The 24,929-nt window shown below is 52.5% G+C and overlaps 9 protein-coding genes across 9 annotated transcripts; 5 read left to right on the top strand and 4 right to left on the bottom strand.

Annotated features, from left to right (window-relative positions):
- Positions 1 to 1,254: 1,254 nt before the first annotated feature.
- On the bottom strand, positions 1,255 to 3,009 carry N7482_000708 (asparagine--tRNA ligase SLM5; the record flags this gene model as incomplete). Its single annotated transcript, XM_056682833.1, is given in 4 exon segments — positions 1,255 to 1,740; positions 1,752 to 2,477; positions 2,542 to 2,662; positions 2,741 to 3,009. The coding sequence occupies 4 exon segments, from the start codon at positions 3,007 to 3,009 to the stop codon at positions 1,255 to 1,257; spliced, it is 1,602 nt and encodes a 533-aa protein (XP_056546439.1).
- Positions 3,010 to 3,526: 517 nt separating this feature from the next.
- N7482_000707 (RNA recognition motif domain-containing protein) lies at positions 3,527 to 6,494 on the bottom strand (the record flags this gene model as incomplete). Its single annotated transcript, XM_056682832.1, has 4 exons — positions 3,527 to 4,944; positions 4,996 to 5,105; positions 5,219 to 6,246; positions 6,306 to 6,494. 4 exons carry the CDS (start codon positions 6,492 to 6,494, stop codon positions 3,527 to 3,529), a joined length of 2,745 nt encoding a protein of 914 aa, XP_056546438.1.
- A 597-nt stretch (positions 6,495 to 7,091) lies between these two features.
- On the top strand, positions 7,092 to 8,162 carry N7482_000706 (putative histone acetyltransferase (MysT1); the record flags this gene model as incomplete). Its single annotated transcript, XM_056682831.1, has 1 exon — positions 7,092 to 8,162. The coding sequence occupies one exon, from the start codon at positions 7,092 to 7,094 to the stop codon at positions 8,160 to 8,162; it is 1,071 nt and encodes a 356-aa protein (XP_056546437.1).
- Positions 8,163 to 8,528: 366 nt separating this feature from the next.
- On the bottom strand, positions 8,529 to 10,506 carry N7482_000705 (chaperonin-containing T-complex subunit CCT6; the record flags this gene model as incomplete). The annotated part of the gene is made up of 7 exons (XM_056682830.1): positions 8,529 to 9,761; positions 9,818 to 9,991; positions 10,045 to 10,065; positions 10,124 to 10,165; positions 10,237 to 10,258; positions 10,313 to 10,407; positions 10,465 to 10,506. 7 exons carry the CDS (start codon positions 10,504 to 10,506, stop codon positions 8,529 to 8,531), a joined length of 1,629 nt encoding a protein of 542 aa, XP_056546436.1.
- Positions 10,507 to 10,845: 339 nt separating this feature from the next.
- sik1 (snoRNP complex protein NOP56) lies at positions 10,846 to 12,520 on the top strand (the record flags this gene model as incomplete). Its single annotated transcript, XM_056682829.1, has 3 exons — positions 10,846 to 11,009; positions 11,077 to 12,196; positions 12,260 to 12,520. 3 exons carry the CDS (start codon positions 10,846 to 10,848, stop codon positions 12,518 to 12,520), a joined length of 1,545 nt encoding a protein of 514 aa, XP_056546435.1.
- Positions 12,521 to 13,640: 1,120 nt separating this feature from the next.
- On the top strand, positions 13,641 to 14,558 carry N7482_000703 (uncharacterized protein; the record flags this gene model as incomplete). The annotated part of the gene is made up of 1 exon (XM_056682828.1): positions 13,641 to 14,558. One exon carries the CDS (start codon positions 13,641 to 13,643, stop codon positions 14,556 to 14,558), a length of 918 nt encoding a protein of 305 aa, XP_056546434.1.
- Positions 14,559 to 14,789: 231 nt separating this feature from the next.
- N7482_000702 (COX20 family protein) lies at positions 14,790 to 15,453 on the bottom strand (the record flags this gene model as incomplete). Its single annotated transcript, XM_056682827.1, has 2 exons — positions 14,790 to 15,046; positions 15,105 to 15,453. 2 exons carry the CDS (start codon positions 15,451 to 15,453, stop codon positions 14,790 to 14,792), a joined length of 606 nt encoding a protein of 201 aa, XP_056546433.1.
- A 391-nt stretch (positions 15,454 to 15,844) lies between these two features.
- N7482_000701 (DNA polymerase epsilon catalytic subunit POL2) lies at positions 15,845 to 22,655 on the top strand (the record flags this gene model as incomplete). The annotated part of the gene is made up of 4 exons (XM_056682826.1): positions 15,845 to 16,452; positions 16,515 to 16,654; positions 16,709 to 17,511; positions 17,568 to 22,655. The coding sequence occupies 4 exons, from the start codon at positions 15,845 to 15,847 to the stop codon at positions 22,653 to 22,655; spliced, it is 6,639 nt and encodes a 2,212-aa protein (XP_056546432.1).
- A 609-nt stretch (positions 22,656 to 23,264) lies between these two features.
- Positions 23,265 to 24,663, top strand: N7482_000700 (serine/threonine-protein kinase; the record flags this gene model as incomplete). The annotated part of the gene is made up of 4 exons (XM_056682825.1): positions 23,265 to 23,432; positions 23,503 to 23,593; positions 23,665 to 23,995; positions 24,054 to 24,663. 4 exons carry the CDS (start codon positions 23,265 to 23,267, stop codon positions 24,661 to 24,663), a joined length of 1,200 nt encoding a protein of 399 aa, XP_056546431.1.
- Positions 24,664 to 24,929: the final 266 nt, after the last annotated feature.

The raw sequence follows: 24,929 nt of genomic DNA, 5'->3' as shown, positions 1-24,929 counted from the left end.
ACTCACCGAGCACTTCAATGCCCAGAAAAACCCAGTCCTCGGCACCCTTAAGCGAGCTCCGCAAACCCGAATTAGAGTATTTCCCAGAATCCAGAGGAAGAAGAGAAACAAAACGAAGGCCCGGAGACCCACGCACCACGTTTTCTGCTGACGGAAGCCTCCTCCGCCTTTCGGCTCTCATCTGCCCCTTTGGGATGGGAAACCTATTTGTGTCTTGCTCGCCTAGTGCTGCGCGTTGCGGTCGCTAGAAGCATCAATGCATGACTCCCTCACCCCCGTCCTTTTGCGTTTGGCTGTGGGCGCCCACAATCACGCTAGAGTGCTTGGCTTTGCTTGGACCGGTGCGAGAGCCGGCTGAGCGGAACTCAATTACGCTGACGGGGGTAGATGTTGATGTGCGGTGTATACTATACACGAGTATGGGGTGTGCTGTAGCTCTATGCTACATACTGTACTGTAGTAAAAGTGTAAATATGCCGTTCGGGGTTTGCTTTACATAAAGGAAATCGAAGGCTATAGCAAGGGATCTTTGGGTCCGAAAATGCACGCTTGCACGCACAGAGTAACTCAAATGTCGAGGCTCGCTGCTGCTGCAAGGCTGAATCCCCCCTTCCATTCCTTCCATTCCTTCTGGCCCCCTGCGGCGTTGGTTAATTGCGTCGTATCCGCAGTATGGAATGAACGGCCTAATACAGAGTACTACTTCAGGTGTTCATTTTGGCCCCAATATATTATATGTATACAGTACATATGTACATAAACTCCGTACTGCGCACTACAGTAATAGGTAATAGTCTCCGACCCCATTTTATCTTCCAGCGATTCATTTAACTCTGTTTGGCTCCCGGGCAAGCTTCCGCCCTCTTCCGGCAGCTGCGCCGCCAACAGCGCCCCCTCCCCGGGTTGTGCTAAATCCGAAGTGCGAGGGGCGGAGGTGACCCGGGCATTTCATGAGGCTGATTCTGGTCCAAGAAGCGGACGTGAGCTGGGGCGCCGTCTCGGTTCTCGGTGTGAGAGGAGCGCGGGTGGCGGTGTTCGACGAGACGTATCAGCTTTTCCATCGACGAACGATGGGTTATTTAGTTTTAATTTTAGTATTGCTGGCCTGAAGATTGGGGTGTAGGCTCGTTATGCTGACAGGTTTCCGAATATATCCAGTTGTCATTAATAGTACAGGGTCTCAGAGGTGGATGTGTGATGCTGCGGTTCCGGTCTATCGTACATTTCAGAAACCATACTGTCCGCCGCGCCTTTTCAGCAATCAGCCCGACCAAAATACCGCGGGAATGACACAACATCCCGAACGCTGGAAACGCCAGACAAGTAACCCAGGAATCGGTCAAAGCCAAGCCCAAACCCTCCATGCGGAGCGGAGCCCCAGCGTCGGAGGTCGGCGTACCATTGCAAATGCCCGAGATCCTCGTCTGGTGAGAGATGTGGGTAGGATGGCTCGTTTGAAGCCGGTGCATCGGTCTCAGTGGTCATGCGGGGTTTGATCAGGCCATGGTCACGCATGTTCTGAATGATATTGGGCAAGCGGTGTTCACGCAAGGAGCCGCCGGCGACTTCGCTGACCTCGGGAAGAAGCAGATCGAAGCAGGCAACTGTCTCACTCGAAGTGCTGCCCTCGCCGACCTGCGAAGGAGCCATGTAGAACGGTTTGACGGCCTTAGGGTAGTCCGTGACAAACACCGGGTTGCCCTGGTGTAATACCTCGACAATGTACTTTTCGTGCTCAGTCTGTAAACCACCGTTCCATGTGGGGGGTGCTCAAACGAGGCACCATTCTCTGCGACCGCTCGCTGAAGCATCTCCACCGCCTGAGTATATGTAATGCGATGCCATCGGGGTCCATCCATCAGCGCTGTCCACCTATCCAGCAGAGCCGACTTCGGCTCCTCAGTGCTGCTTTCTTGTCCGGACTCTGCAGTCCGCTTAGCTGATAATATTTCCTTGCCAACAGGAGTATTATACAGTCGACGGGTCAGGTCACGAAGAAGGTCTTCGACCAGGTTCGTGAGGGAGTCCAGATTGTACATGAAGTTGGCCTCGGCCTCGAGCATATAAAACTCGCTGAGATGACGAGGTGTATCGCTCTTCTCTGCCCTAAAAACGGGCGTCAACGTCCAAACGTTACCAAGCTCAGCAGCGTAGGCCTCGAGGTGTAATTGCGATGACACGGTAAGGTACTTGGGCGCCCGGAAGAAATGGTCGGCCTCGGTGGTCGACAGCGCCGTGGCACCCCGCGGAAGCAAAGTGAACGTTTCGCCCGCTCCTTCGCAATCTGATGATGTGATTATCGGGGGCTGGACTTGCGTGAAGCCACCCTCGGGGCGGGAGTGAAAGACGTTGCCCAGCTGGAACAGGCATTCGGACCGGAAGCGCGCGAGCAGGGACTGGAAGGGAGTTCGAATGCGGAGATGAGGGATCTGGCGTAGGAAGTCGGGACTATGGTATTTCTTTTGTATCGGAAATGTCTGCAGTCAAGATGCGGCGGTCAGAACTACTCATTCTCCTTTGTGATGCTTGCGAAATACTAACCTCCGGGTCCGCCGTGCCTACCACAGTCACCTTGGTTGTCTGAAGCTCATGAGTCTGCTCCTTTCCAGGTGGGCAAGCTTTCCAAATGCCGGATATTTCTACTGCAGTGCCTGTCGACAGACTATAAGGAAAAGCGACCGTGTTAGATCTTTGCGCGGACAAATCAAGATTGGAGTTAAGAGCACCGAGGTGGACATACTCAGCTGCCTGGGCAGGCTTCAGGATCGCCTGCAATGGCTCAGCAGTAGAGCCGTCCGAAATCTCTGCAAAAGCAAAGCGCTTCTGCTTCCGAACCGACCGGATGAACCCATTGACCTTGACCTCTTTGTCTTCTAAGCTGCATGGTCCATCCGCTTTGCTAGCCTGGAGGATCTGCGCGCATCGCAGAGTAACGGATCGAGGATAGGGTGTAGAGCTAGGACCGAATCTGGCGACAGACGTGGCGAAGGTCCGCCGCCATGTGTGCATGGCTGGATCGAGAGCGTTGCGTTGGGAGACTGAATTGATGGTCGGAGATCAACCTGCGACCTTGCGGACTGGAAAAATGTCTGGGCAGCTCGGCCGGTCCAATCAGCAACTCCGCAATCGGTCAACCACTGTGATAAAACAGCGTGGACTAGGTACGCATCTTCCAGATCGAACGATATCGACATGAACCTGGTACCTAAGACTTAACAATACCTATTGAGTTGCTGGAATTATGGGTCGCCAACTTGCTGTTAACCGAAGCCCCCACGAAGCCCCCATCTACAGTACCTTGTTCTGAGGGAGAGATTATTGACGGCTCTACGAAATATATATCGGTGTTCCCCGGAGCACAAACAAGTTGATTTGAGATTGACTAAATCTGGCAGATTATCGCTTATAAAGATAGTATTTCTGAACACAAAAAGATCTGTGAGAAAGACAGACAGGGGGTGTGGTAAAAGGAGCGACTGTGGTGCGTCAAGCCCGAAAAACACAATGGACCTCGAGCCCATCCATCTTACTCCCGACAGTGCCTGGCATACACTTTTCTCTCTTCTTCAATCATTTCGATCGCATCATAGAGGCTGCCGTTCGAAGCCGCAGCATAAACTGCCATCCGAGATCGCCCGCCGTCGTCAGCAGTTCCATAGCCCATATCCATAAGGGAGGAGACACATCTGTCGATGTCAGACTCTTTAGCCTTGACGCTAGCATCAGGCGGACCAGACGCTGCAGGTTGAGGTGCCTCTTCCACAGGGAAACTCCCGGGAATGCTGTGATAGGATGAGCGTCTGGAACGGCGGCGTTCTCTTCTGTCCAATCGCGCCCAAGTGTCTGTCTCGGTGGAATCGCGGGGACCACGTCGAAGCGAGTGGCGCTCCGTAGCATGTCTCCTCAATGGATTAACATTGGAGGGACCGTCCGAAGACGTTGGGTTGGGCATTCCCAAGGGCTCCCCTTCTCGGCGTGTGAATGTCATTGTACTTGAGCGATGAAGACCGGGGCCTCCAGAGCCACGTTGTTTCTGTCGGCCGGCGAAAATCATGGACGATGTCTCGTCCCCGGGACCAGCGGGGTAATACGAGGAAGCTGACTGAAATTCAGGTAGCAAATCTGGACCAGTTGCCATTTGACTGGTCGTCGCGTCGGATTCAGTACCAATCGCACGGCCTTGTTGTTGGTTGGCGAAGAGCTGGGCTTCTAACTGGGAGACGGGCGGGAAACGACTCATCTCCAGCTCTGGATTCAGCGTGGGGAAATGATTGTGCACTTCGTCCGACTTGTGTTGAGAAGTAGGGTTATCGGTGGATAAATCAATCAGCGGAGGCGATTGAAGCCGAACCGGAATCTCTTTGGGCTTCCCCTTCGTGTCCTTGAGATCTAACGAAGACAGATCTCGTTCCTGGAATGTCACTGATTTTCTGCGACCAGCACGACGGGCACGGGCTGACTGGTCAACGGAAACTCCAGAGTCTTTTTGCTCCAGAGCAGATGCTCCGGAGCCCTTGGATTCAGAAGGAAGCTCCTGGCGTGTGTAAGTCTCATATAGAGTACTCGGTTCGGCATGGCTAGGGCGCTCTGATGGGCACACAGACTCAATGAGGGCATCATCAGTGAACTCAAGATTGATCGCATGTCCATCAATGTGCACACCTTGCAAAGCATGTATTGCTGCTATAGCCGGATGAATTGAAGGGAAATCTATGTAGCCAAAGCCGGCATGTCTGCCAGTGTTGGAGTCTTGGGGAAGGTGTGCAGAGACAATGAACCCCTTCGAAGCAAAGACATCTTGGATCATTCTTTCAGTGACTTTGTACCCAACATTTCCGATGAACAGGGCTTTCTTTTCAAGGACCTCTGATTGACTGTCCGGAATATTTGAGGTTTCTTTTGGAGGAGGCATTGGAGGCGCGCCATGGAGGTTGTGAGGACCGACTGGGTTAAACCAACGGTTCATAGGAAGCCATGATTGACTTGGATACATACCTGTGCCGGGTGGACGTGGAGGCGGTGGTCGATGGTGCCGGGTAGGGCGCACAGGATCCCATGGTGCTTGCCAGGGAGGATATTGGGGAGGGAAAGGGGGGCCTTGGTGCCTAGGCATAGGCGGAACAGGAGGAGCGGGCCGCGGAGGGAAGGGAGGAAAGTAATGAGGACCCGGTGAATAAAGGTGGCTACCTTGTTCTTCTCTCAGCGTATCCCCCCTGACCTTTTGGCATCAGGAGGCGTAGTATATGCGCCGACCTCAGGATTCGGCGCCGAAGACGGACCGGAATCAGCAGCCTCTTTCTCTTGCATTTCTGAATCTCCGGGATGGATATCAGCGTCCCGAGACGTGGGGTCTGGTGACACGGGACCATTGGAGGTAGAACCTGTAAATGGACTAGGTGTCGGATGTGGTCTCTCAGATGTGGTAGTCGAGCCATTTAGTCCAAAACGCCCAAACTCATTCTCAAAGGCTGAGAATAATGTTCGGCCTGCCTCATTAAACTCCGACGCCATCATTCGTAAACCGTCGGCAGCATTCTCAGCGACAGGTCGCCCAGCATTGATGGCGTCTTCTGCCAGTTGTCTTCCATTATCCGGCAGATTATTGAAAGCAATCCGCATGTGTGCTTCAATTGTGGCCAGCAGACTCTGCAGCGAGGTTCGTACGTTCTCTGGAACGGTTCTCTGAGCATTTCGCAGTTGGTCTTGCAGCTCTGGGAGCCTACTGCTCAGTTCAGACTGTACGGAGTTGGCTCCATTGACCAGGTGATAAAGGAATGTGGCCGCAATGACCTCCAAGGGGTGAGGTGTTCTCTGTGAGCCAGTGTTCGGGAATGGGGGTACGGATGCAGATGATGGTTCTGGCTGTGCAGCCCTATCCCCAATGTTATCCGCAGAGTTGAGGACATTGGCCAACTCAGCCTCAAACACTGCCATAAAAGGCTGGTCGCCATCTCTCGGAGGCGAGGTAGTAATGGTGTCATTTGAATCTGGTTCCTCTTTATGCTCACGTTCATCATTTGCGGGATCTGCCGGAGCAGCAATATCAATTACCACTTGCTGCGATCGTACACTATCGTTATTCTTTTTCTCGAATTGTCTCCACAACTCAGTAACCGAGTTTGATCGACGGATATCGAATATATGCATCGGAGCCAGCTCATCCTGGGATGGCTGGAAGTTGTCAAGCCTTGTTTCGATCGCTACTTGCTCGTCTAGGCGCTGAGAAAGTTCGAGAGAAGATCCAACCTACACAGAAGTGTTAGCCACTTTATAGATAGACTACAACCTCCCTAGGTGTGTCTTACCGTGATTTGATCACCGTCATCATCATCCAGATAAGTGAGCCTTGCCCGAGGGTGATTAGAGGCGATGTCATCGTAGTCGGCGGCTGATATCTGCACGACTCCACGAGAACTTGATGGTCGGCCTGAAAGATCCTCGTGGCTTTGGGATGGAGACCTGTGAAGGTCTTTGATTTGGAAAGGTTTCAACATCGAGGAAGAGAACGCTGTGAACCCTTGAGGTCAGGCGAGTGGGGCGTTGCACGGTTGAACTAGATTCAAAAAAGTGTGAGATCGGGATGCCTCCGCAGCGATCTTAGGATCCACGATATATGAAAGACACAACGCCAGTTATCAAAAGATGTATATGGCTGTTGCCTGCGACATCTGGGATTCCTCTTTGGGATGGGGTTTGAAAGCAAGGATAACCGGATGATCTCACTGTGAACTCTCCAGGCAACAACGGATAAGATAGAGCTCTCCCCGCCCGGATCACCTGATAGCTCCCGCTGAGTCAGGACTATTTTTGCAGATCGCCTTCGCGATTGTTGATCGCCGCGAAGGGAGGAGGATACCTGCTGCCTCATTTAAACGATCGCTGACGTCGGCCACCTGATTACCCTCTATGTCGGGACGACTGTTCCTCAGACCTTCCTTCGATACAGACCAGCCCTCTACTACTTCCGCGCGGTGATGCCAATGGCCGGACCACTGGATCTCGCATCCTACGCACGAAATTCTTGAAGCCTAGGCAATCGCACACCTAGCATATTCACAATTGAACATAATTCGAAGATTGAGGGCGCGTCCATGGCGGCCGGGAAAGCGTCATCGCGGCTTCAGAGTCCGGGTGATCGCAATGTGAAGAACGTCGTACTAGGAGACCTCCTATTCAAGCCATGGTACCAGTCAATTTACCCGGAGGATCTGGTCGCCAATAATGCCGAATACCTCTATGTCTGCCGTTGGTGCTTTCGATACTCCTGCGACAAAGTTGCATTTGCGGAGCACGTGCGGGCCTGCGTGCATCGGACAACGCCCCCCGGCACCAAAGTGTACGACCACGGCGGGTACGCTGTATGGGAGGTTGATGGCGAGGATCACAAGCTCTTTGGCCAGAACCTATCCCTTTTCGCCAAACTTTTCCTTGACCACAAAACAGTATTTTTCGACGTCGCGACCTTCCTTTACTATATCCTCACCTTTACCGAACCGGAGAACCCCGAAAACTACCATGTTCTAGGCTTCTTCTCGAAAGAAAAGCTCTCGTGGGACTCGAACAATCTTGCATGCATCTGTGTCTTCCCGCCATACCAGCACAGACAACTTGGAAAACTCTTGATGGGAGTGAGCTATAAGCTCAGCGGTTGGGAGTATCCCGGGGGATACATAGGTGGACCGGAGAAACCACTGAGCGACCTGGGCCAGAAAAGCTACAATCGTTTCTGGGCCGAGCGAATTGCGAGACACTTGCTATGTGGCAAGCGAGAGGACAAAAAGTCTGAAGTAGAACAACAAAAGCCTCCAAAAAGCTCTCCTTCGAAGGCATCCCGCAAAAAGCCCCAGCGAGAATACATGACCGTTGAAGAGATTGGCCGGGCTACTGGAATGTTGACGGAAGATGTAATCACGGCCGTCAAAAGCATGGGCGTTGTTCGACCTGACACAACCCCGAAGAAGCGCAAATTGAGTCGTCTGATGGGGGATGATGAACCGAAGGAAAGCCCGAAGATAGTCATCCACAAGGCCGATATTTTGGAATGGGCGCAATCCCACCACCTGTCCTTGGAAGATCCTGTTAAAGCCGACGGATTTGTGGCAGGATTCCCTTCTGTGGCCGTTTCTGAGGGTAGCGAGAGCGCCGGCTCGGAGGAGAACTGAGCGTGTCTCAGTTTGCCATAGAAGGATTATGTATAGCACGTTTTCCTTATTGATTTATGACCCTAATGATAAGCATTCTATCTGAAGTCTGAAATTAGATTACCTTTATGCTCCAAGATCAATCACCAAAGCAATGGCAAGCGCCCAAGGCCAGGCTAATTATTCGAAAGAAGAGCCGAGACCATGAGCCGTCTAGAAATAGGCCTCTCTACTATATAATCTGGTGCTTGGTTATTTGCAACGCTCGTGCAATTAATGTGTGCATTTTTTGAGAAGATTGGACCTTTTAAAGCATCAAAAGCATTCAGTCCCAAGTTCATCTAATTCTTTACATGAAATCGCCGGGCATCATCAATCAAAGGCGCATTACTCTTCCATACCACCAGGGCCACCCGCACCCGACTTGCTCATCTGTCGAGCCTTCAGCAGCTCGTCGCAGAGAAGAAGGTTAGAGGCGATACCAGTGCTGGAGGCCACGCAGTTTCGCAGGACACGGTATGAGTCGAACACACCCGCCTGGATCGGATCCATCGGGAGACCAGTGTTCAGGTCCAGGCCGACAGTGACGCCATCCTTACCTTCATCCTGCATCGCGGCCAGGGAGTCCTGGACGTCGTGGCCAGAGTTGGCGGCGAGGGTCTTAGGAATTACCAAGAGCGCATCCGCGAAGGCCTCCACACCCCACTTGGCCTTGCCCTTGACCGTCTTGGTGAAGCTGTCCGACTTCAAGTGTTGGGCACAAGCGACCTGGAACGCACCGGCTCCAGGGATCACGCAGCCGTCGACGATAGTGTTGTAGACCGAGCGGAGACCATCACGGACGGCATCCTTGACCTGAGCGATAGTGTGCGCGTTGGGACCCTTGATGAGGATGGTCACAGACTTGGCGTCCTTGACCTCCTCGACGAAGGTGTACTTCTCTTCGCCAAGCTGGTGCTCATAGACCAGACCGGCCCAGCCGAGAACATCGGGCGTCATCTCCTCAACACTGTTCTGGGCGACACCGCCGCAAACCAGCTGCAGACGCTCCATATTTCTCCGCTTAGCTCTCCGCAGAGCCATGATGCCGTTCTTGACGAGGATATCCAGGCTGAGGGGATCAATACCCTTCTGGTTGATCACGACGAATCCCTTCTTGGGATCATTACCGCAAACTTGCTTCTTAAGGTCCACAATCTTCTGCAGCTTCGCGTCAACGAACTTGCGCTCACTTTCCACCAACTTGTCTCTCTGCTCGGCGCTAGAGTAGTAGAAGCCAGAGTTGATCTCGGACTTCTCATACTCCAAACTGACATTCAGTGTCAAGATGAAAGCATTCTCCACACGCTTCGGCATATCGGGGTGGCGGGCACCGTGGTCCAAAGCCAGACCACGGATCAGCTGGGTATCGGATGATGTGCGGTGCTGCATGGTCATGATCTCAATCATGTGCAGGTCGGGCTTCTCGTTGGCTCGGTGGATGGCAAGGACGGCATCGACAATGTCGGGAGTGAGTTTTTCAGCGAGAGCATTGTTCAACTTAGTGGAAAGAGACGTGCGAGCGACAGAAAGAAGGAGTTCTCGGTCAATGGACCGCTCCAGCTTGAAGTTGTCGAGAAACTGCAAGTATAGTGTCAGACTAGCCACCTTGAATTGATTCCGGTTTCCCCAAATACCTTCAGGGCCTCAGTCTTGGCAATCTCATAACCATCGGTAATCACACGAGGGTGAAGACCTTCCGAAATGTGGCGATCCGCCTGCTTTAGAAGCTCTCCCACCAAGAGAACGACCGACGTTGTACCATCACCAGTAATGTCGTCCTGGGCCGTTGCCGCACGAGCAATCATAACCTTTCGATATTATCAGCGAGGACCAAGAGTTGGCAAAGCAAGACCTGTCTTACGGCCGTAGGGTTTTGAATTTGCTGCCAAAATGTTAGCACGGGCTCTGTATGTTGAGAACGTTTGGACTTCACTACTCACCATTTCCCGCAACAAAACATTTCCATCCTTGGTCAGTTTGATCTGTTATAGTACCGCTGCATTAGATAACCAGCTTCGCAGTATTTCCATAGGTAAAGGGGCTTGTTGCGTACTCCACCGGCACCATCCACCAGCCTAAGGCTCTGTTAGCTCTATCACGATCATCCGTGCGGGTACATCGCAACTCACATCTTCAGGGTTCCCGAAGGACCCAAATTCGACTTGAGGACATCCTGAAGACCCTCTCCGGCACTGATGTTAACCTTCAGGGCCTCTCCACGCCGCTAGATGAAATGTTAGTGCGGGCCACGGAGGGGTCATACGGGGGTAGCATTCCATACCCGGGACTCTGCCTTGGGGTTAAGCAGCTGAGTTGCAGACATATCTGCTATGAAAATGAATGACCGGGAGCTCAGCCCAAGAAAAAATCGTAATGGGATGGGGAGGTGAGCTAGCAGCAAGCAGCACACAGGAGTTTGGATGCCCTCGGTGGATTGCAAAGGCGGTGAGCCGATTTTGGGCAAAAAGCCCACATTCACGGATTCGCACTAGCGGCGAAAAAAAAGAGCTCTCGATTTCTTCGACTTTGCCCGTCTCCCGCCCTTTTGAACGTCCGCCATCAGCAACCCGCCGGTCCGTTCCTTGAGTCGTTTCTGGGCTCCCGCTGTTACAATTATCTTTTGGCCATTTCTGCGACTTGATTTGGTCCCCAGATCAGCGCCATGGCCGATTATCTCCTCTTCGAGAGCCCTATGGGCTACTCGCTTTTCAAGGTGTCCCTCCAGGGTGACGCTGTGGGCAACCGCCTGAAAGAAGTCCAGGCCGGTGTTAACGACCTTGCTAAGTTTGGCAAAATGATTGACCTTGCCAGTTTCCTGCCCTTCGAGTATGTCTTACGCGCCCAGGAGTGATTTTTTTCTCTTGTCATAGGAGTCCTCGCTAATTCTCCTCAGAAACAACAAGCAGGCTCTCGGTGAGATCAACGACGTTTCGGAAGGTGTCGCATCTGAGGCTCTTGTTTCATTCCTTGATCTGAACCTCCCCAAGCCCAGTAAAAAGAAGAAGGTTGTCCTCGGTCTTTGCGACAAGGGTCTCGCCGGCAGCATCAAGTCCGCTTTCTCCTTCGTGGATTGCGAGACTGGCGACACTAGTGAGGTCGTTCAGGATCTCCTTCGTGGTATCCGCCTGCACTTCACCAAGCTGCTGAGCCAGCTTCGCGAGGGTGACCTGGACACCGCTCAGCTGGGTCTTGGTCATGCTTACTCCCGTGCCAAGGTCAAGTTCTCTGTCCAGCGTGACGACAACCACATCATCCAGGCCATTGCTATCCTGGACCAGCTTGACAAGGCCATTAATACCTTCTCCATGCGTGTTCGCGAATGGTACTCGTGGCACTTCCCCGAGCTGGTCAAGATTGCCTCCGACAACCAGCGCTATGCCCAGATTGCCCTCTTTGTGAAGGACAAGAAGAGCCTGAACGACGACAGCCTGCACGACCTGGCTGCCCTTGTGGAGGACGACAAGGGTGTTGCCCAGAGCATCATTGATGCCTCCAAGCACAGTATGGGCCAGGAGATCTCTGAAGCCGACATGGAGAACGTCATTGCTTTCGCCGAGCGCGTTGTTAGCCTCGCCAAGTACCGCAAGTCCCTTTACCAGTACCTGGTGGCCAAGATGAGTGTCGTTGCTCCCAACCTTGCCGCGCTGATCGGTGAGGTCGTTGGCGCTCGCCTGATCTCCCACGCTGGCAGCTTGACCAACCTGTCCAAGTACCCCGCCTCCACTGTCCAGATTCTCGGTGCTGAGAAGGCTCTGTTCCGTGCCTTGAAGACTAAGGGCAACACCCCTAAGTATGGTCTTCTCTACCATTCTTCCTTCATTGGCCGTGCTGGTCCCAAGAACAAGGGCCGCATCTCCCGCTTCCTGGCCAACAAGTGCTCCATCGCTTCTCGTATCGATAACTTCTCTGAGACCCCCACCACCAAGTTTGGTGAGGCTCTGAAGCAGCAGGTTGAGGAGCGCCTGGAGTTCTACTCCACCGGCGCTGCCCCCACTAAGAACGAGGTCGCCATGGTACGTTGAAATTTATGGACACTACCAAACTACGATAGACCATTGCTAACACAGTATTTTCAGAAATCCGCCATGGACGCCGTGCTGGCTAGTATTGACGTCAACGTTGATGAGAGCGACGCCGAGATGGAGGATGCTGATGCCGCCGAGACCAAGAAGGAGAAGAAGGACAAGAAAGAGAAGAAGGAGAAGAAGGAGAAGAGCGACAAGAGCGACAAGAAGAAGAAGCGCAAGTCTGACGTCGGTGAGGGCGAGTCCGAGAAGAAGAAGAAGCGCAAGCACGACACCGATGCTGAGCCTTCGAAGAAGAAGCAAAAGGCGTAAAAGCCCTTATTTATGGTACTGGGAGTCTTCGTCATGGCGTTGGGTTCATCTTTTCTTTTCATGTTTCTCAATCTTATTCACGACTCGATGGGCTCGGGGATTTGTAAATTATTTGATTTAGGCCCTTTGGTGGCAATAAATTTTTGCTCTATCCCGTATTACTGTGCTTTTCGTGCAACCCCCTGCCAATAGATGGTATATATCCCCTGGCTTGGGTGTTCGTAGCCGAAGCCTTGCGTTAGGTAGTACTTCCGGTCGGTCTCGATTTAAATTCTAGTGAATCCCGGAGTCGTTCCATTGCTGGTTATAAAGGCTTGCTGGGCTCACCGAGGCCCTGTGGCCTACGAAATTGGTGATTCAAGACATAGTTATGGAGATGAGCTCTTCGTCAGTATCCATCCATGCCATTGAACTCTGTGATCAAGATAGATGGTTGGTCTCTAACGGCGGAGTCTCGGCGCATACTGTGACCGTGGGTCGTCCAAATATACCTAGCTGGAAAGATATCGTTCTTTCAAATCGATTTTGTAATTAGGGAGCCAAACCAACCAGAGAAGAGCAGAGCGTTGCACTCGTAGCCAACCAAGCTTGACATGTAAAGCGTTACGTGGAATCCGCAGTTCTGCACTATTTTGAGATTATCTCGTATTCGCGGGGGATCTGTCAATTTCTCGATTTTGCTCAACCTGAGCCTAAATCGATAATTCTAGTCCTGTACGAACTGAAAATGCACGGTCTAGCTTGGTTAGAACTCAATAATGAGATCGAGCTAACGGAAAAACAAGAATGAACAATCGCACACCGCCAAGTCATATTCACTGGAGCTAATCCGAAAGAGAGGGGTAGGTAGTAGATGCAGATAATCTAAAAAAAACAAGAAATCAAAAGATAAACTAAATGCACGCAGGTGCTTCTGCATGGCCGTGGAAAGTGTATTGGGGGGAGGGGGGTTAGACGTCCAGTATGAAGTCGCTAAATGGCCCCGCGAAACTCAACTCCCACCCGGACGTCCAGTGACCTGCCCCTCACTCTGATCTCCGCATCTGCCGACGGGGCTCCTATGAATGCCCCCGGTCCTTGCTGAATGGTGAACGGGGCCGGCCCTCCACGATATTTCTAAATGCGATCTCTAGGGCTGATCGGCTTTGGCGCCCCGACAAGTTCTTTCGCCCTTGAACCCGCGATGACGCTGACGGATCCCCCCAAATATTTATCGCCTAAGCGCAAACGAGAGCCCTCCGAATCAGACTACTACAGCCCATCTGCATCACCGACATCAACAGTCTCTATCGCCAGTCTGCAGGAGGCCCGCATTCGCGAGGAGGCGGAGCCCGGGAGACATAGCCCTCGAGCAGCGGTGGCGGGACGGTTTAGAGAATTGGCAATTCGTGGAGACCGTTTCCCGGACCCAAGAGCCTCAAATCGCGACTTCCAGCAACCTCCTACCCTACAGGCAGAGCAGGCAACATGTGCCTCCGACAGTCACGACCGGAGCCCCAACCATATGCCTGAGCCATTGTCAGATTATAGCAGCGACCAGCATGACGTCCAAGGCCACCATGTGGCGTTTGAGTCGGCACCACAACGTACACCTACACCTACACCGGACAATGCATTGGTCACGCCCGCTTCCACGCCCTCAAAAAGGAGGTCAACTCCATCTCCACGCAAGAAAAGCGACATCGCATCACCTTCTAAGGGTCGCAAGCAGCGATTATCCCCTCCGCCTACAGCTGTGCTGCTAGATAATCCGTTCACATGGCATGATCATGAAATCACGGGACACAACCCGACTGATCCAACCGACGATGGCTACGGAATCAACGGCGTCGGTTTCAAGCCAACCGCAGCCATTGCTTGGGCACGTTCCCAGAAACGACAGCGCCAGGTCGCCGAATGGAAGTCCCGCGAAGCACGAGAGGCACGAGAGAAGCGACGAGAAAGAAGGAATGAAGGCTCTAGCCTGGACCGACTTCACAGCATACACAAAGGCGCCATTCAGAAACGAGTCAAGTTCGATGTTCAAGACAGACAATGAACGACTGCTTTCTCCAACTAGTTAGTATTTATCTGGCATTTTCTGGGAGCAATTGGGCGTAATGGAGCAAGATCGGGGGATTTACTTGAATGATCATAAGAACATTTGCGTGCTATGATATACAGATATGATTGATGACATGATGCCAGCCACCCTAACATAGAATTGGAATATACAGCTTGGATTATATATCGTACAAACACCGTGACTCCGACTTACGAGAGAGCAACACTACCAGAATTTGTAGTTGGAGAGGTTTGTCCAACTCTTTTTCCGCGTCTCTTCCTCTGCCCGCCTGGCTGCCTCCTCAGCAGCCTTCTCCTTGTCCCGTTGCTTCTTTTCCTTCAATTCCTTCATGAGCTCAACAGCTTCCTTCATTCCATGCAATTCTTGAATCCGGCGTCGTCGACAGAATTCGTACGCCCCCAGAGAGGTGACTGCGAATATTCCGACTGCCCAGTTGCCGGCGGACCATAATGAGCGCATCCCTAGGTATACAGTTCAGCTGCTGAACAGATTTCATAATGCTGGAACATGCGGACATACCTCCAAATACAGCGCGTACACCACCAATACCAAATCCAGCGCCAATTCCGGTCAGTAGCGATTCTCGTGCGCATGGCGCCTTGTAGAATGATGAGATTTCGGACAGGGATACTGAGCCGACAACGTCAGAGTATGAGACATCTTTCGGGTCCTTGCCCCGGGGCTTGTAGGACGCATTGGCGAGCGCGTTCACAGGTTCTTCGGGGTTGCCAAAGGCATCCCATAACTTCCCGACTTGTGATTGAGGGAAGTCATGCTTCGGCTTCTTTGGGTCGGTATTTGGGATGCTGACCGGGAGGTGGCTGCCAGGCTCCTGCGAGGAGCCGGATTCTCGAGGATTCTCTGCCATGATCGTAAAGCCGAGCGGCTCTCTTTAATCGATCAGCAACTTAGCGGCCAAAATGTTGATACCCGCGATAGTGGCGGGCGATGAGATGTTCCGGCATATCCTGATGTAGATAGTTATTCCGAATGCGGGCTGACTAACCCTACGCGTGCCCGGGCAGGCACGCGGACGCGTCGAGAAGCGATTGAGATCGACTGGATTAGAGCCGATTGCAGGTCATTTGCTGGACCCTCCGACAGGCATTGGTCCCGAGCATCTCACCTCATCTACGTCGTCCCTCGTTTTCTTCACTGCCTTTGTGAAATCTATCATCGCACGAATTCATGTTCTGAATACTTCCCCCGCCCTGTCACCAAGACTAATCTGAAAAGCCCGACTGGGCGCCAGTGTCGCAATGCCTTCGCGAAAACCCAGCAAGTTTGGGAACAAATTCCGCTCCAATGCGGCGTCCTCAAACCCTCGACGAACAAAGACAGTCGAATTCGGATCCCTGCGCTCCACCGAAGCAACTTCCCAAGATGAGAAATTCGAGGCCATTCGGCTGGCCAACACGATCGATGAGACCCTTGGCTTTCCGCGCTTCGAGTCCGGCGAGACCAGGGCCGGCTGGCTGATCAACATGCACAGTACCACGCTAGAAGATTCAAATGTACCTGGAGGCCGTGCTGGTGTCGACTATTATTTTCTCCAGGACGACGGAGGCAGTTTCAAGGCGACGGTGGAATACGATCCCTACTTCCTCATTGCGGTCAAGAAGGGCCATGAGATGGAAGTGGAGGAGTGGTGCCGGAGAGCTTTTGAAGGGTTGATCAAGAGTTTCAAGCGGCTAGACAAGGAAGACCTGAGTCTCCCAAACCACCTGCTTGGACACCGGAGGACCTTCATCAAATTAAACTTTGCCAATGTGCCCAATCTGCTTGAGGTCCGCCAGACCCTTCTTCCTCTGGCAGAGAAGAACAGGAAAAATGCAAATGTGATGGATGCATACGTCGAGATGACCAGGTCTGTCTTGTCCTGTATCTCGGTGTTGACTTGCGATTGCGCTGACTGAACTACTCCCAAAGTGCCACAACTGGCTTTGACCTTTTTGACGACGAACTAATTAATGAGCAACGACCTAATGGCAACATGCAAGCGAGTGATTTTATTGTTGATATTCGAGAATACGACGTTCCGTACCATGTCCGAGTCTCGATTGACAAGGGTGTGTGATCCTGCCTTGCGCTGTGCGCAAACCCAGCTGACCCCGGCCCTATAGATATTCGGATTGGGAAGTGGTACAATGTGGAGGCGAAGCATGGCGCGATAACTTTGACTTGCCTTGAAGAACGACTCCAGCGTGCCGATCCCGTTGTCCTGGCCTTTGATATCGAGACAACGAAACTACCCCTCAAATTCCCCGATGCGGTGATTGATCAGATTATGATGATTTCGTACATGATCGATGGTCAAGGCTTCCTTATCACCAACCGAGAAATTGTCTCCGAGGATATCAACGATTTCGAGTACACCCCAAAGCCGGAGTACAATGGACCTTTCGTGATTTTCAATGAACCAAATGAGAGAGCAGTCCTGGAGCGCTTTTTCGAACACATCAAGATCGCCAAGCCGACAGTTATCGCTACATACAACGGTGACTTTTTCGATTGGCCGTTCGTAGAAACGAGGGCAAGCATTCAGGGAATTGACATGTACATGGAGATTGGCTTCAGGAAGAACAGCGAGGACATCTACCAAAGCGATAATTGTGTTCACATGGACTGCTTTGCATGGGTCAATCGTGACAGTTACCTTCCCCAAGGAAGTCGTGGTCTGAAAGCTGTGACAGTCGCCAAGCTTGGCTATGATCCCGATGAGCTTGACCCTGAACTGATGACGCCTTATGCGAGCGAACGACCCCAGACGCTGGCCGAATACTCCGTTTCCGATGCTGTCGCGACATATTACTTGTACATGAAATATGTGCATCCTTTCATTTTCTCTTTGTGCACCATTATTCCGCTTAGCGCTGATGATACGCTGCGCAAGGGAACTGGAACGCTATGCGAGATGCTGCTCATGGTCGAGGCCTATAAGCACGAGATTGTTTTGCCCAACAAGCACAAGGACCCCCGGAGGCCTTCTACGAAGGTCATTTGCTCGAGTCTGAAACCTATGTTGGCGGTCATGTCGAAAGTATCGAAGCTGGTGTCTTCCGCAGCGATATCCCCACCGGATTTAATGTTGACCCTGCTGCGATCGACGAGCTGCTCCGGGACCTAGACCATGCTCTCAAGTTCAGCATTGAAGTTGAAGAGAAGAAATCTATGGACGACATTGCGAACTTCGATGAAGTTAAGGGTCAGATCGCAGAGAAGCTGCTTGAGCTGAAGAACAATCCGAGCCGAAACGAGGTTCCTTTGATCTATCACTTGGATGTTGCTTCTATGTATCCCAACATCATGATCACCAATCGTCTACAACCCGATTCCATGATTGATGAATCTGACTGTGCCGCTTGCGATTTTAACCGGCCCGGAAAGACTTGTGACAGACGTATGCCGTGGGCTTGGCGTGGCGAGTTCTTGCCTGCAAAGCGCGATGAGTATAACATGATTCGGCGAGCCACTGGAAATGAACGGTTCCCAAGCCGAACAAAAAATGGTTTGCTGCGTTCATTTGGTGATCTCAGCATCGAAGAGCAGGCTGGAGTTGTGAAGAAGCGCCTGCAAGATTATAGCAAAAAGATTTACCACAAGATCCATGACAGCAAGACCGTGGTACGAGAGGCAATCATTTGTCAAAGAGAGAACCCGTTTTATGTCGATACAGTACGAAGCTTCCGTGATCGACGCTACGACTTCAAGGGCAAGCAGAAGGTCTGGAAAAACAAGACCGATTCGCTGCAATCATCCGGAGCTTCTGCAGCTGAGATTGACGAGGCAAAGAAGATGATTATCCTTTATGATTCGCTGCAGCTTGCGCACAAGGTCATTCTGAACAGTTTCTACGGTTATGTCATGCGAAAGGGTTCCCGATGGTATTCCATGGAAATGGCTGGTGTCACTTGTCTGACTGGTGCCCACATCATTCAAATGGCGCGAGAGCTTGTCGAACGCCTTGGCCGGCCGCTGGAACTGGACACCGATGGTATTTGGTGCATGCTGCCGGGCTCTTTCCCCGAGAACTTTTCCTTCACTTTGAAGAACGGGAAGAAGTTGGGTATTTCGTACCCTTGTGTCATGCTCAACCACCTTGTCCATGCCAGATACACGAATCACCAGTATCAGGCACTGGTCGAGCCATCCACTTACAAGTACGAGACTTACAGCGAGAACTCCATTTTCTTCGAAGTCGATGGACCTTACCGAGCAATGATTTTGCCAACATCAAAGGAGGAAGACAAGAACCTGAAGAAGCGATATGCCGTCTTTAACCACGATGGGTCGTTGGCTGAGCTCAAGGGGTTCGAGGTCAAGCGAAGAGGAGAGCTGAAGTTGATCAAGATCTTCCAGACTCAAATTTTCAAATTTTTCCTGGAAGGCACCAACCTTGCCGAAACCTATGCCGCAGTGGCTCGGGTTGCCGACCGATGGCTGGATGTGCTCTATGAACGTGGAGCCACGTTAGCCGATGAAGAACTGATCGACCTTATTTCGGAGAATCGCAGCATGTCAAAGACCCTGGAAGAGTATGGAAACCAAAAGTCTACGTCCATCACTACAGCCAAGCGCCTAGCAGAATTTCTGGGAGAGCAAATGGTCAAGGACAAGGGCTTGAACTGCAAGTACATTATCTCCTCGAGGCCAAGAAATACCCCCGTCACAGAGAGAGCCATTCCAGTCACTATCTTTTCCGCGGAGGAGAATGTCAAGCGCTTCTTCCTGCGCAAATGGCTCAAGGATGACCCAGGGGACATGGACCCCCGGACGGTCATTGACTGGAGCTACTACCTAGAGCGTCTGGGGTCTGTGGTTCAGAAGCTCATCACCATTCCGGCTGCGCTTCAAAAGCTGCGAAACCCGGTGCCTCGTGTCGCTCATCCGGATTGGTTACAGCGGCGAATAAATCAAAAGGATGACAAGTTCAAGCAGAAAAAAATGACTGACCTGTTCGAAAAGTCGGAGAAAGCCCCACTCTCTACGATATCTGCCAACATTCTGGATCATCGTGTTCAACATTCTGGCGATATGGACGAAGTCATTGCGCATTCAACGCAAAAGCTCAAGTCTTCTCCCGATGGGAAGGTAGCTCAGAAACGAAAGCATCCTGAGGGAGTCACCAAATCATCTCTTGATCCCTTTGCCACTCTTCCAGCTGCCATGCCGTCCATTACAGACGACTACGAAGGTTTCCTCAAATACCAGAAACAGAAGTGGAAGATCCAGAAGCAAGCTCGTGTTCGTCGTCGCCAACTGTTTGGCGAGCGAACTAATGTTGCATCTGATCCTTTGAGCAATTTCTTCCGCAACCAAGCCCAGATGCTGTATATCAGTACTTGGCAGGTCCTCCAACTACGCGAGACAGGGCGCGCTGGCATTGTGCGAGCATTTGTGCTCATTGACCAAAAGATACACGCTTTCAATGTCAAGGTCCCGCGGCAATTCTTTGTGAACTTGAAGCGTGATTCCTTGCCCGACATTGAAGTGCCGGATTGTGAAGTCGAAAAGGTGCACCACACCCTGCCCAATGGACACCCATCGGTTCACCTTTTCAAGCTGTCCTTGTCAGAGGACAAGTTCCTCGAGGAAGCAGATAAGATGGATGCTCTGTTCCAGCACTCTAGTATCGAAGGCGTCTACGAGCGGGACATTACCCCCAGTATCCGAGCAGTCCTGAAGTTGGGAAGTCACTGTACCTTTGATGAAGAGCAGCGCGGTGTTCTCGGCGACGGTTTGGAGAAAGGATTCGATCTGTCCACGCTTCTCCATACTACTTCAGACCAGCCCTATTTGATGGACTCTCCCCTGGCGTACCATTACCTGTACCATGTCGCGTCTGGAGAGAGACAGGTCTTTGCCCTCTTCTCGACAACCCAAAAAGAGGCGCATATTGTCATCCTCAACCGCACGAGAGATGTTCAGGGTTTGCCGAATGTCGACAAGATCTATGCGGAGTTACTTTCTCGGAAACTGCAGGATACTGCAAGTGACGCATCGCAAAATGCTTTCGAATACCAAGATAAGATCCATTTCAAGACTACCCAGGTGATGACTCGTCGAAAAGCTCACCTGGAAGTTGGCGATTTGGTTCGAAAACTCCGTAGTGATGAGACCCAACCCGCTGTTTTGGTCATCCAGTCTCAACAGAAGGATCGACTGTGTCACGACATTCCTATTCTGAAAGAGTACCCAACCCTGGCTGTGAAGCCCGAAGCTTCGGATATGGATCTCCCACCCCTTGGTTGGCAAGCGTTCATTGCTAGGCGCCTTGTGACACACTACCTGTACTTGGCCGCATGGGTCCAGCACTTGACTCTGCTTGCTCGGTACGGAGATGTTCCGCTTTGCAACTTGGAGACCGATGATCCGAGGTATCTCATCGACGTCGCGTATGCTCGGCGTCTCCAGCAGAGTAATGTTGTCCTCTGGTGGTCTAACGGACCCCGGCCAGACCATGCTGGATATGAAAAGGATGACATCGTTGGCCCACTGGAGAAGGTCAATATGCCGTCAGTCAATACGCCAAATGCATATTCAACAGTGTGCATCGAGTTAGATATTCGCAATCTAGCTATTAACACCATTCTCACTTCTTCGATTGTCAATGAGATGGAAGGGAACGATGCACTGTTAGCACCCTCTGGCAATGGAGCGGATGACACAGGCGTTCTGTACTCCGAGAAGGCGTTTGCATCTGCGGGTGCCGTGGTACTGCGCGAAATGGTGAAGAACTGGTGGACGGAGGCTTGCGCGGGCAATAGCATGGCCGATATCATGGTCCAGCACTTGATTCGGTGGGTGGAGAGCCCGGTATCCTGCCTCTACGACCGATCCCTGCACAACTATGTTCGATTGCTCTCACGCAAGTCGTTCCAGCGATTGATGGCTGAGTTCCGACGAGTCGGCTCCAATGTTATCTTCGCCAGTCCAACCCGTCTCTTACTTCAGACAACCAAGACCGAGGTGGGCAATGCCTACGCCTACAGCCAATACGTTCTGAAGTCGATCCGAGGGAATCCCTCTTTCCATTTCATCGATCTCGAGATCAAAGAGTATTGGGACTATCTCGTCTGGTATGACGAGTACAATTACGGCGGCAGAGGCTGCCGGGAGGTCGTGGAGGCCGAGAAGCAAGAGCTGGAGACAGTGATGCATTGGCAACTTAGTCGATTCTTGCCGACACCCATGCAGACCATCTTCCATGATTGGGTTGTCGAGTACATCGAGCTAATGCACTCCGCAAAGCACCCCGATCTCCAGGAGAATGAAATTTCATCCACGCCTCGTCTGACCCAGATTCCGATTGGAAAGCCCAACGATGTCGACGACGAAGGCCTGACTGCTATTCTTGCTGAGCGATTCTCGAAGCCTCTGAAGAAACAAATCTCAGGACTCATTCGCCGCCAGCGCGATGAACTGCTCCACCCTGAGCTGGCCTCCGACTATGCCTTCCCCGTTCTTCCCGGTGTTCTGGTGGACCCTAAGGGAGACAAGCGTAATCCAGCCCTGGAGCTCGTCAAGCTTCTCATGCAAGTTCTGAGTCTCTCCAAGACCACAACACTCGAATCTCGACTGCTGCGCCGCGAGCTCCTGGCCCTCTTCGAGGTCCGTGAATTCAGCAAAGAGGGTCGCTTTGAAAACCCTAGCGCGAGTCTGAAACTGCCGGAGCTTACCTGCAACGCCTGCTGTCTCATCCGCGACCTAGACCTGTGCCGCGATGAAGACGTCCTGCCCGAACCGGGCACGGACAACAGCAAGGGTCCCAAACCCTGGCGCTGCCCTTTCTGCCAGACGGAATATGATCGACTGGCACAGGAAGAAATCCTCATTGGCCAGGTGCATGGACTTGTGGTCGAATGGCAGACGCAGGACCTCAAGTGCTCCAAGTGCAGCACCCTCAAAGTGAGTGAATTCATGGAGCACTGCTCCTGCAGCGGCAAATGGACTTCGACGGTCGATCTGAAGGAGACCGAGAAGAAATTGCGCGTGTTCCAGAGTGTCGCCAAGTTCCACAGTCTGCAACTGCTGGAGACTGTGGTGGAGGGCGTCCTGGCCCAACTGTAGGGGTAGCGGGGGTTGAGTTGTTGTGTGACCTATTTTTTCATGTCTGTTTTTCCCTACTGTATATGCTTGGTTATGTGTTTCATGTTCGAGGCGTGCTGGGAGTTCCGAGGGGTTTGCATGGCCAGCGGTGCTGGGCGTGCTGGGCTAACTTGTAAATAAATACTCGAGCCGTTGGTGATCGTCGATCCCCGCGAGCCATTAATCTGATCCGTTTTCCAATCCTCCCTGCTCCTCCTCCTCCCTCTTCCAGTAGCCTTTTCCTCGACTCAAAAAAATCCCCATTCGAGCATTCGGCACCCAAGATCTCCGACCGCAGGACGGGGAGTGTACAACCGGACCATTGGGCTTGTCGGTTGATTATCCTTGCAAAATAGCCTTAGCGGGGCTTGACCCGCCGCACCAACCGTGGCACCTCGCGCGACATGAGGCTGACTCTCCACGACTCCGCAGATCCATACTACTAACTCCCCCGCCGTCTCTACCGCCTCGCCTCGTATTTATCCCTCATCGTGATCGCAACTGCTATCGGACCGCCCTTTGTTGTCCCGTCCGCGCCCCTCCACTCCCCGTCCGGATCGCGCACCACAGACCCTCCCACCTCGCATTCCAATGGCGCAACCCCAGAGACCTCAGGTCCAGCCGTGCCGCTACAAGACGGGCAAAACACTCGGGGCGGGCTCTTACTCGGTCGTCAAGGAGTGCGTACACATCGACACCGGTCGATACTATGCGGCGAAGGTGATCAACAAGCGCCTGATGGCGGGGCGCGAACACATGGTGGGACGACCTCCATTTCTTCAGTGGCACAGCGCACAAGGCTGACGGTCCCTTGCGGGGAACTGGATAGGTTCGAAACGAGATCGCTGTACTGAAGCGAGTGTCCATGGGCCACCAGAATATCCTCACGCTGGTGGACTACTTCGAGACCATGAATAACTGTGCGTGGCACAAGGCCTGGAGAGCGATCCTGGTTGTATCCCACCAGCCCTACTGACACGATGGAATTTAGTGTATCTGGTTACGGACCTTGCTCTTGGCGGAGAGCTGTTCGACCGGATCTGCCGTAAGGGCAGTTATTACGAGTCCGATGCGGCAGACCTCATCCGCGCTGTCCTCTCGGCCGTGGCCTATCTCCATGATCACGGCATTGTGCACCGCGACTTGAAGCCCGAGAACTTGCTGTTCCGCACCCCGGAGGATAACGCGGACCTTTTGATTGCCGACTTTGGGTTATCCCGGATCATGGACGAGGAGCAGTTCCACGTGTTGACGACCACATGCGGTACACCGGGCTACATGGCCCCGGAGATCTTCAAGAAGAGCGGCCACGGCAAGCCAGTGTAAATTTCAGGCCCTGTTTTCCACGCGCTTGTCTCTCAAACTAACCAAAGTCGCTAGCGATATCTGGGCTATCGGCGTGATCACCTACTTCCTCCTGTGCGGCTATACCCCCTTCGACCGGGACTCCAACCTGGAGGAAATGCAGGCCATTCTGGCCGCGGACTACTCCTTCACGCCTCTTGAGTATTGGCGCGGTGTTTCCCATGAAGCCCGCAACTTCATCAACCGGTGTCTGACAATCGACCCACAAAAGCGGATGATCGCCCATGAGGCCCTGCAGCACATCTGGGTCAACCCGCCCTATGACCCGGCCAAGATGGGCTCAGGGGAGGACCTGCTTCCGACGGTCAAGAAAAACTTCAACGCGCGGCGCACCCTGCACCGCGCGATCGATACCGTGCGCGCTATTAACAAGCTGCGCGAGGGTGGCGGGTTCATGATGGATGGGGTAATGAGTATTGATCCCAAGCCAGAGCGGGTGAATGGCAATGAGGTTGTTGACGAAAGTCGTCACGGTACGCCGAATCCGAGCAATAGGGGTGGTAGCCCCATGCAGATTGATAGCCGGGGAAATGCCCGTGGGCAGACTGAGGAGCAGATCCGGGAGCAGGAGCGGAGGGTGAAGGACATGGTGGCTGGGTTATGGAGCCGTGGTCATGGGAAATGAGAGAGAAAGAGAGAGAAAGAGAGAGAGAGGCGACATTTTGCGTGAGCGTCTTCTTTTCTATATGTTAGCCTGCTTTGGACAGTCCATCCATCCTCTTCACAATTGTTTACAGCATTGTTTATCGAGGGCTTTTGACATATTATCACCCCAATGCAATGACTGATGAGTCAATTCTTAAGTGAGGACTCCCGGCGGAAGTCTTGATTCTCGATGTATAATTTGCTGTATAAGTCTAACAGAGACCAGCCCGTTATAAGGCACCATTA

Source organism: Penicillium canariense, assembly GCF_028826845.1.
Source record: "Penicillium canariense strain IBT 26290 chromosome Unknown utg000001l_segment0_segment0, whole genome shotgun sequence".
Taxonomy (NCBI): Eukaryota; Fungi; Ascomycota; class Eurotiomycetes; order Eurotiales; family Aspergillaceae; genus Penicillium; species Penicillium canariense.
The sequence above is the reverse complement of the archived record's forward strand: the minus strand, read 5'-3'. Positions and strand labels throughout refer to the sequence as shown.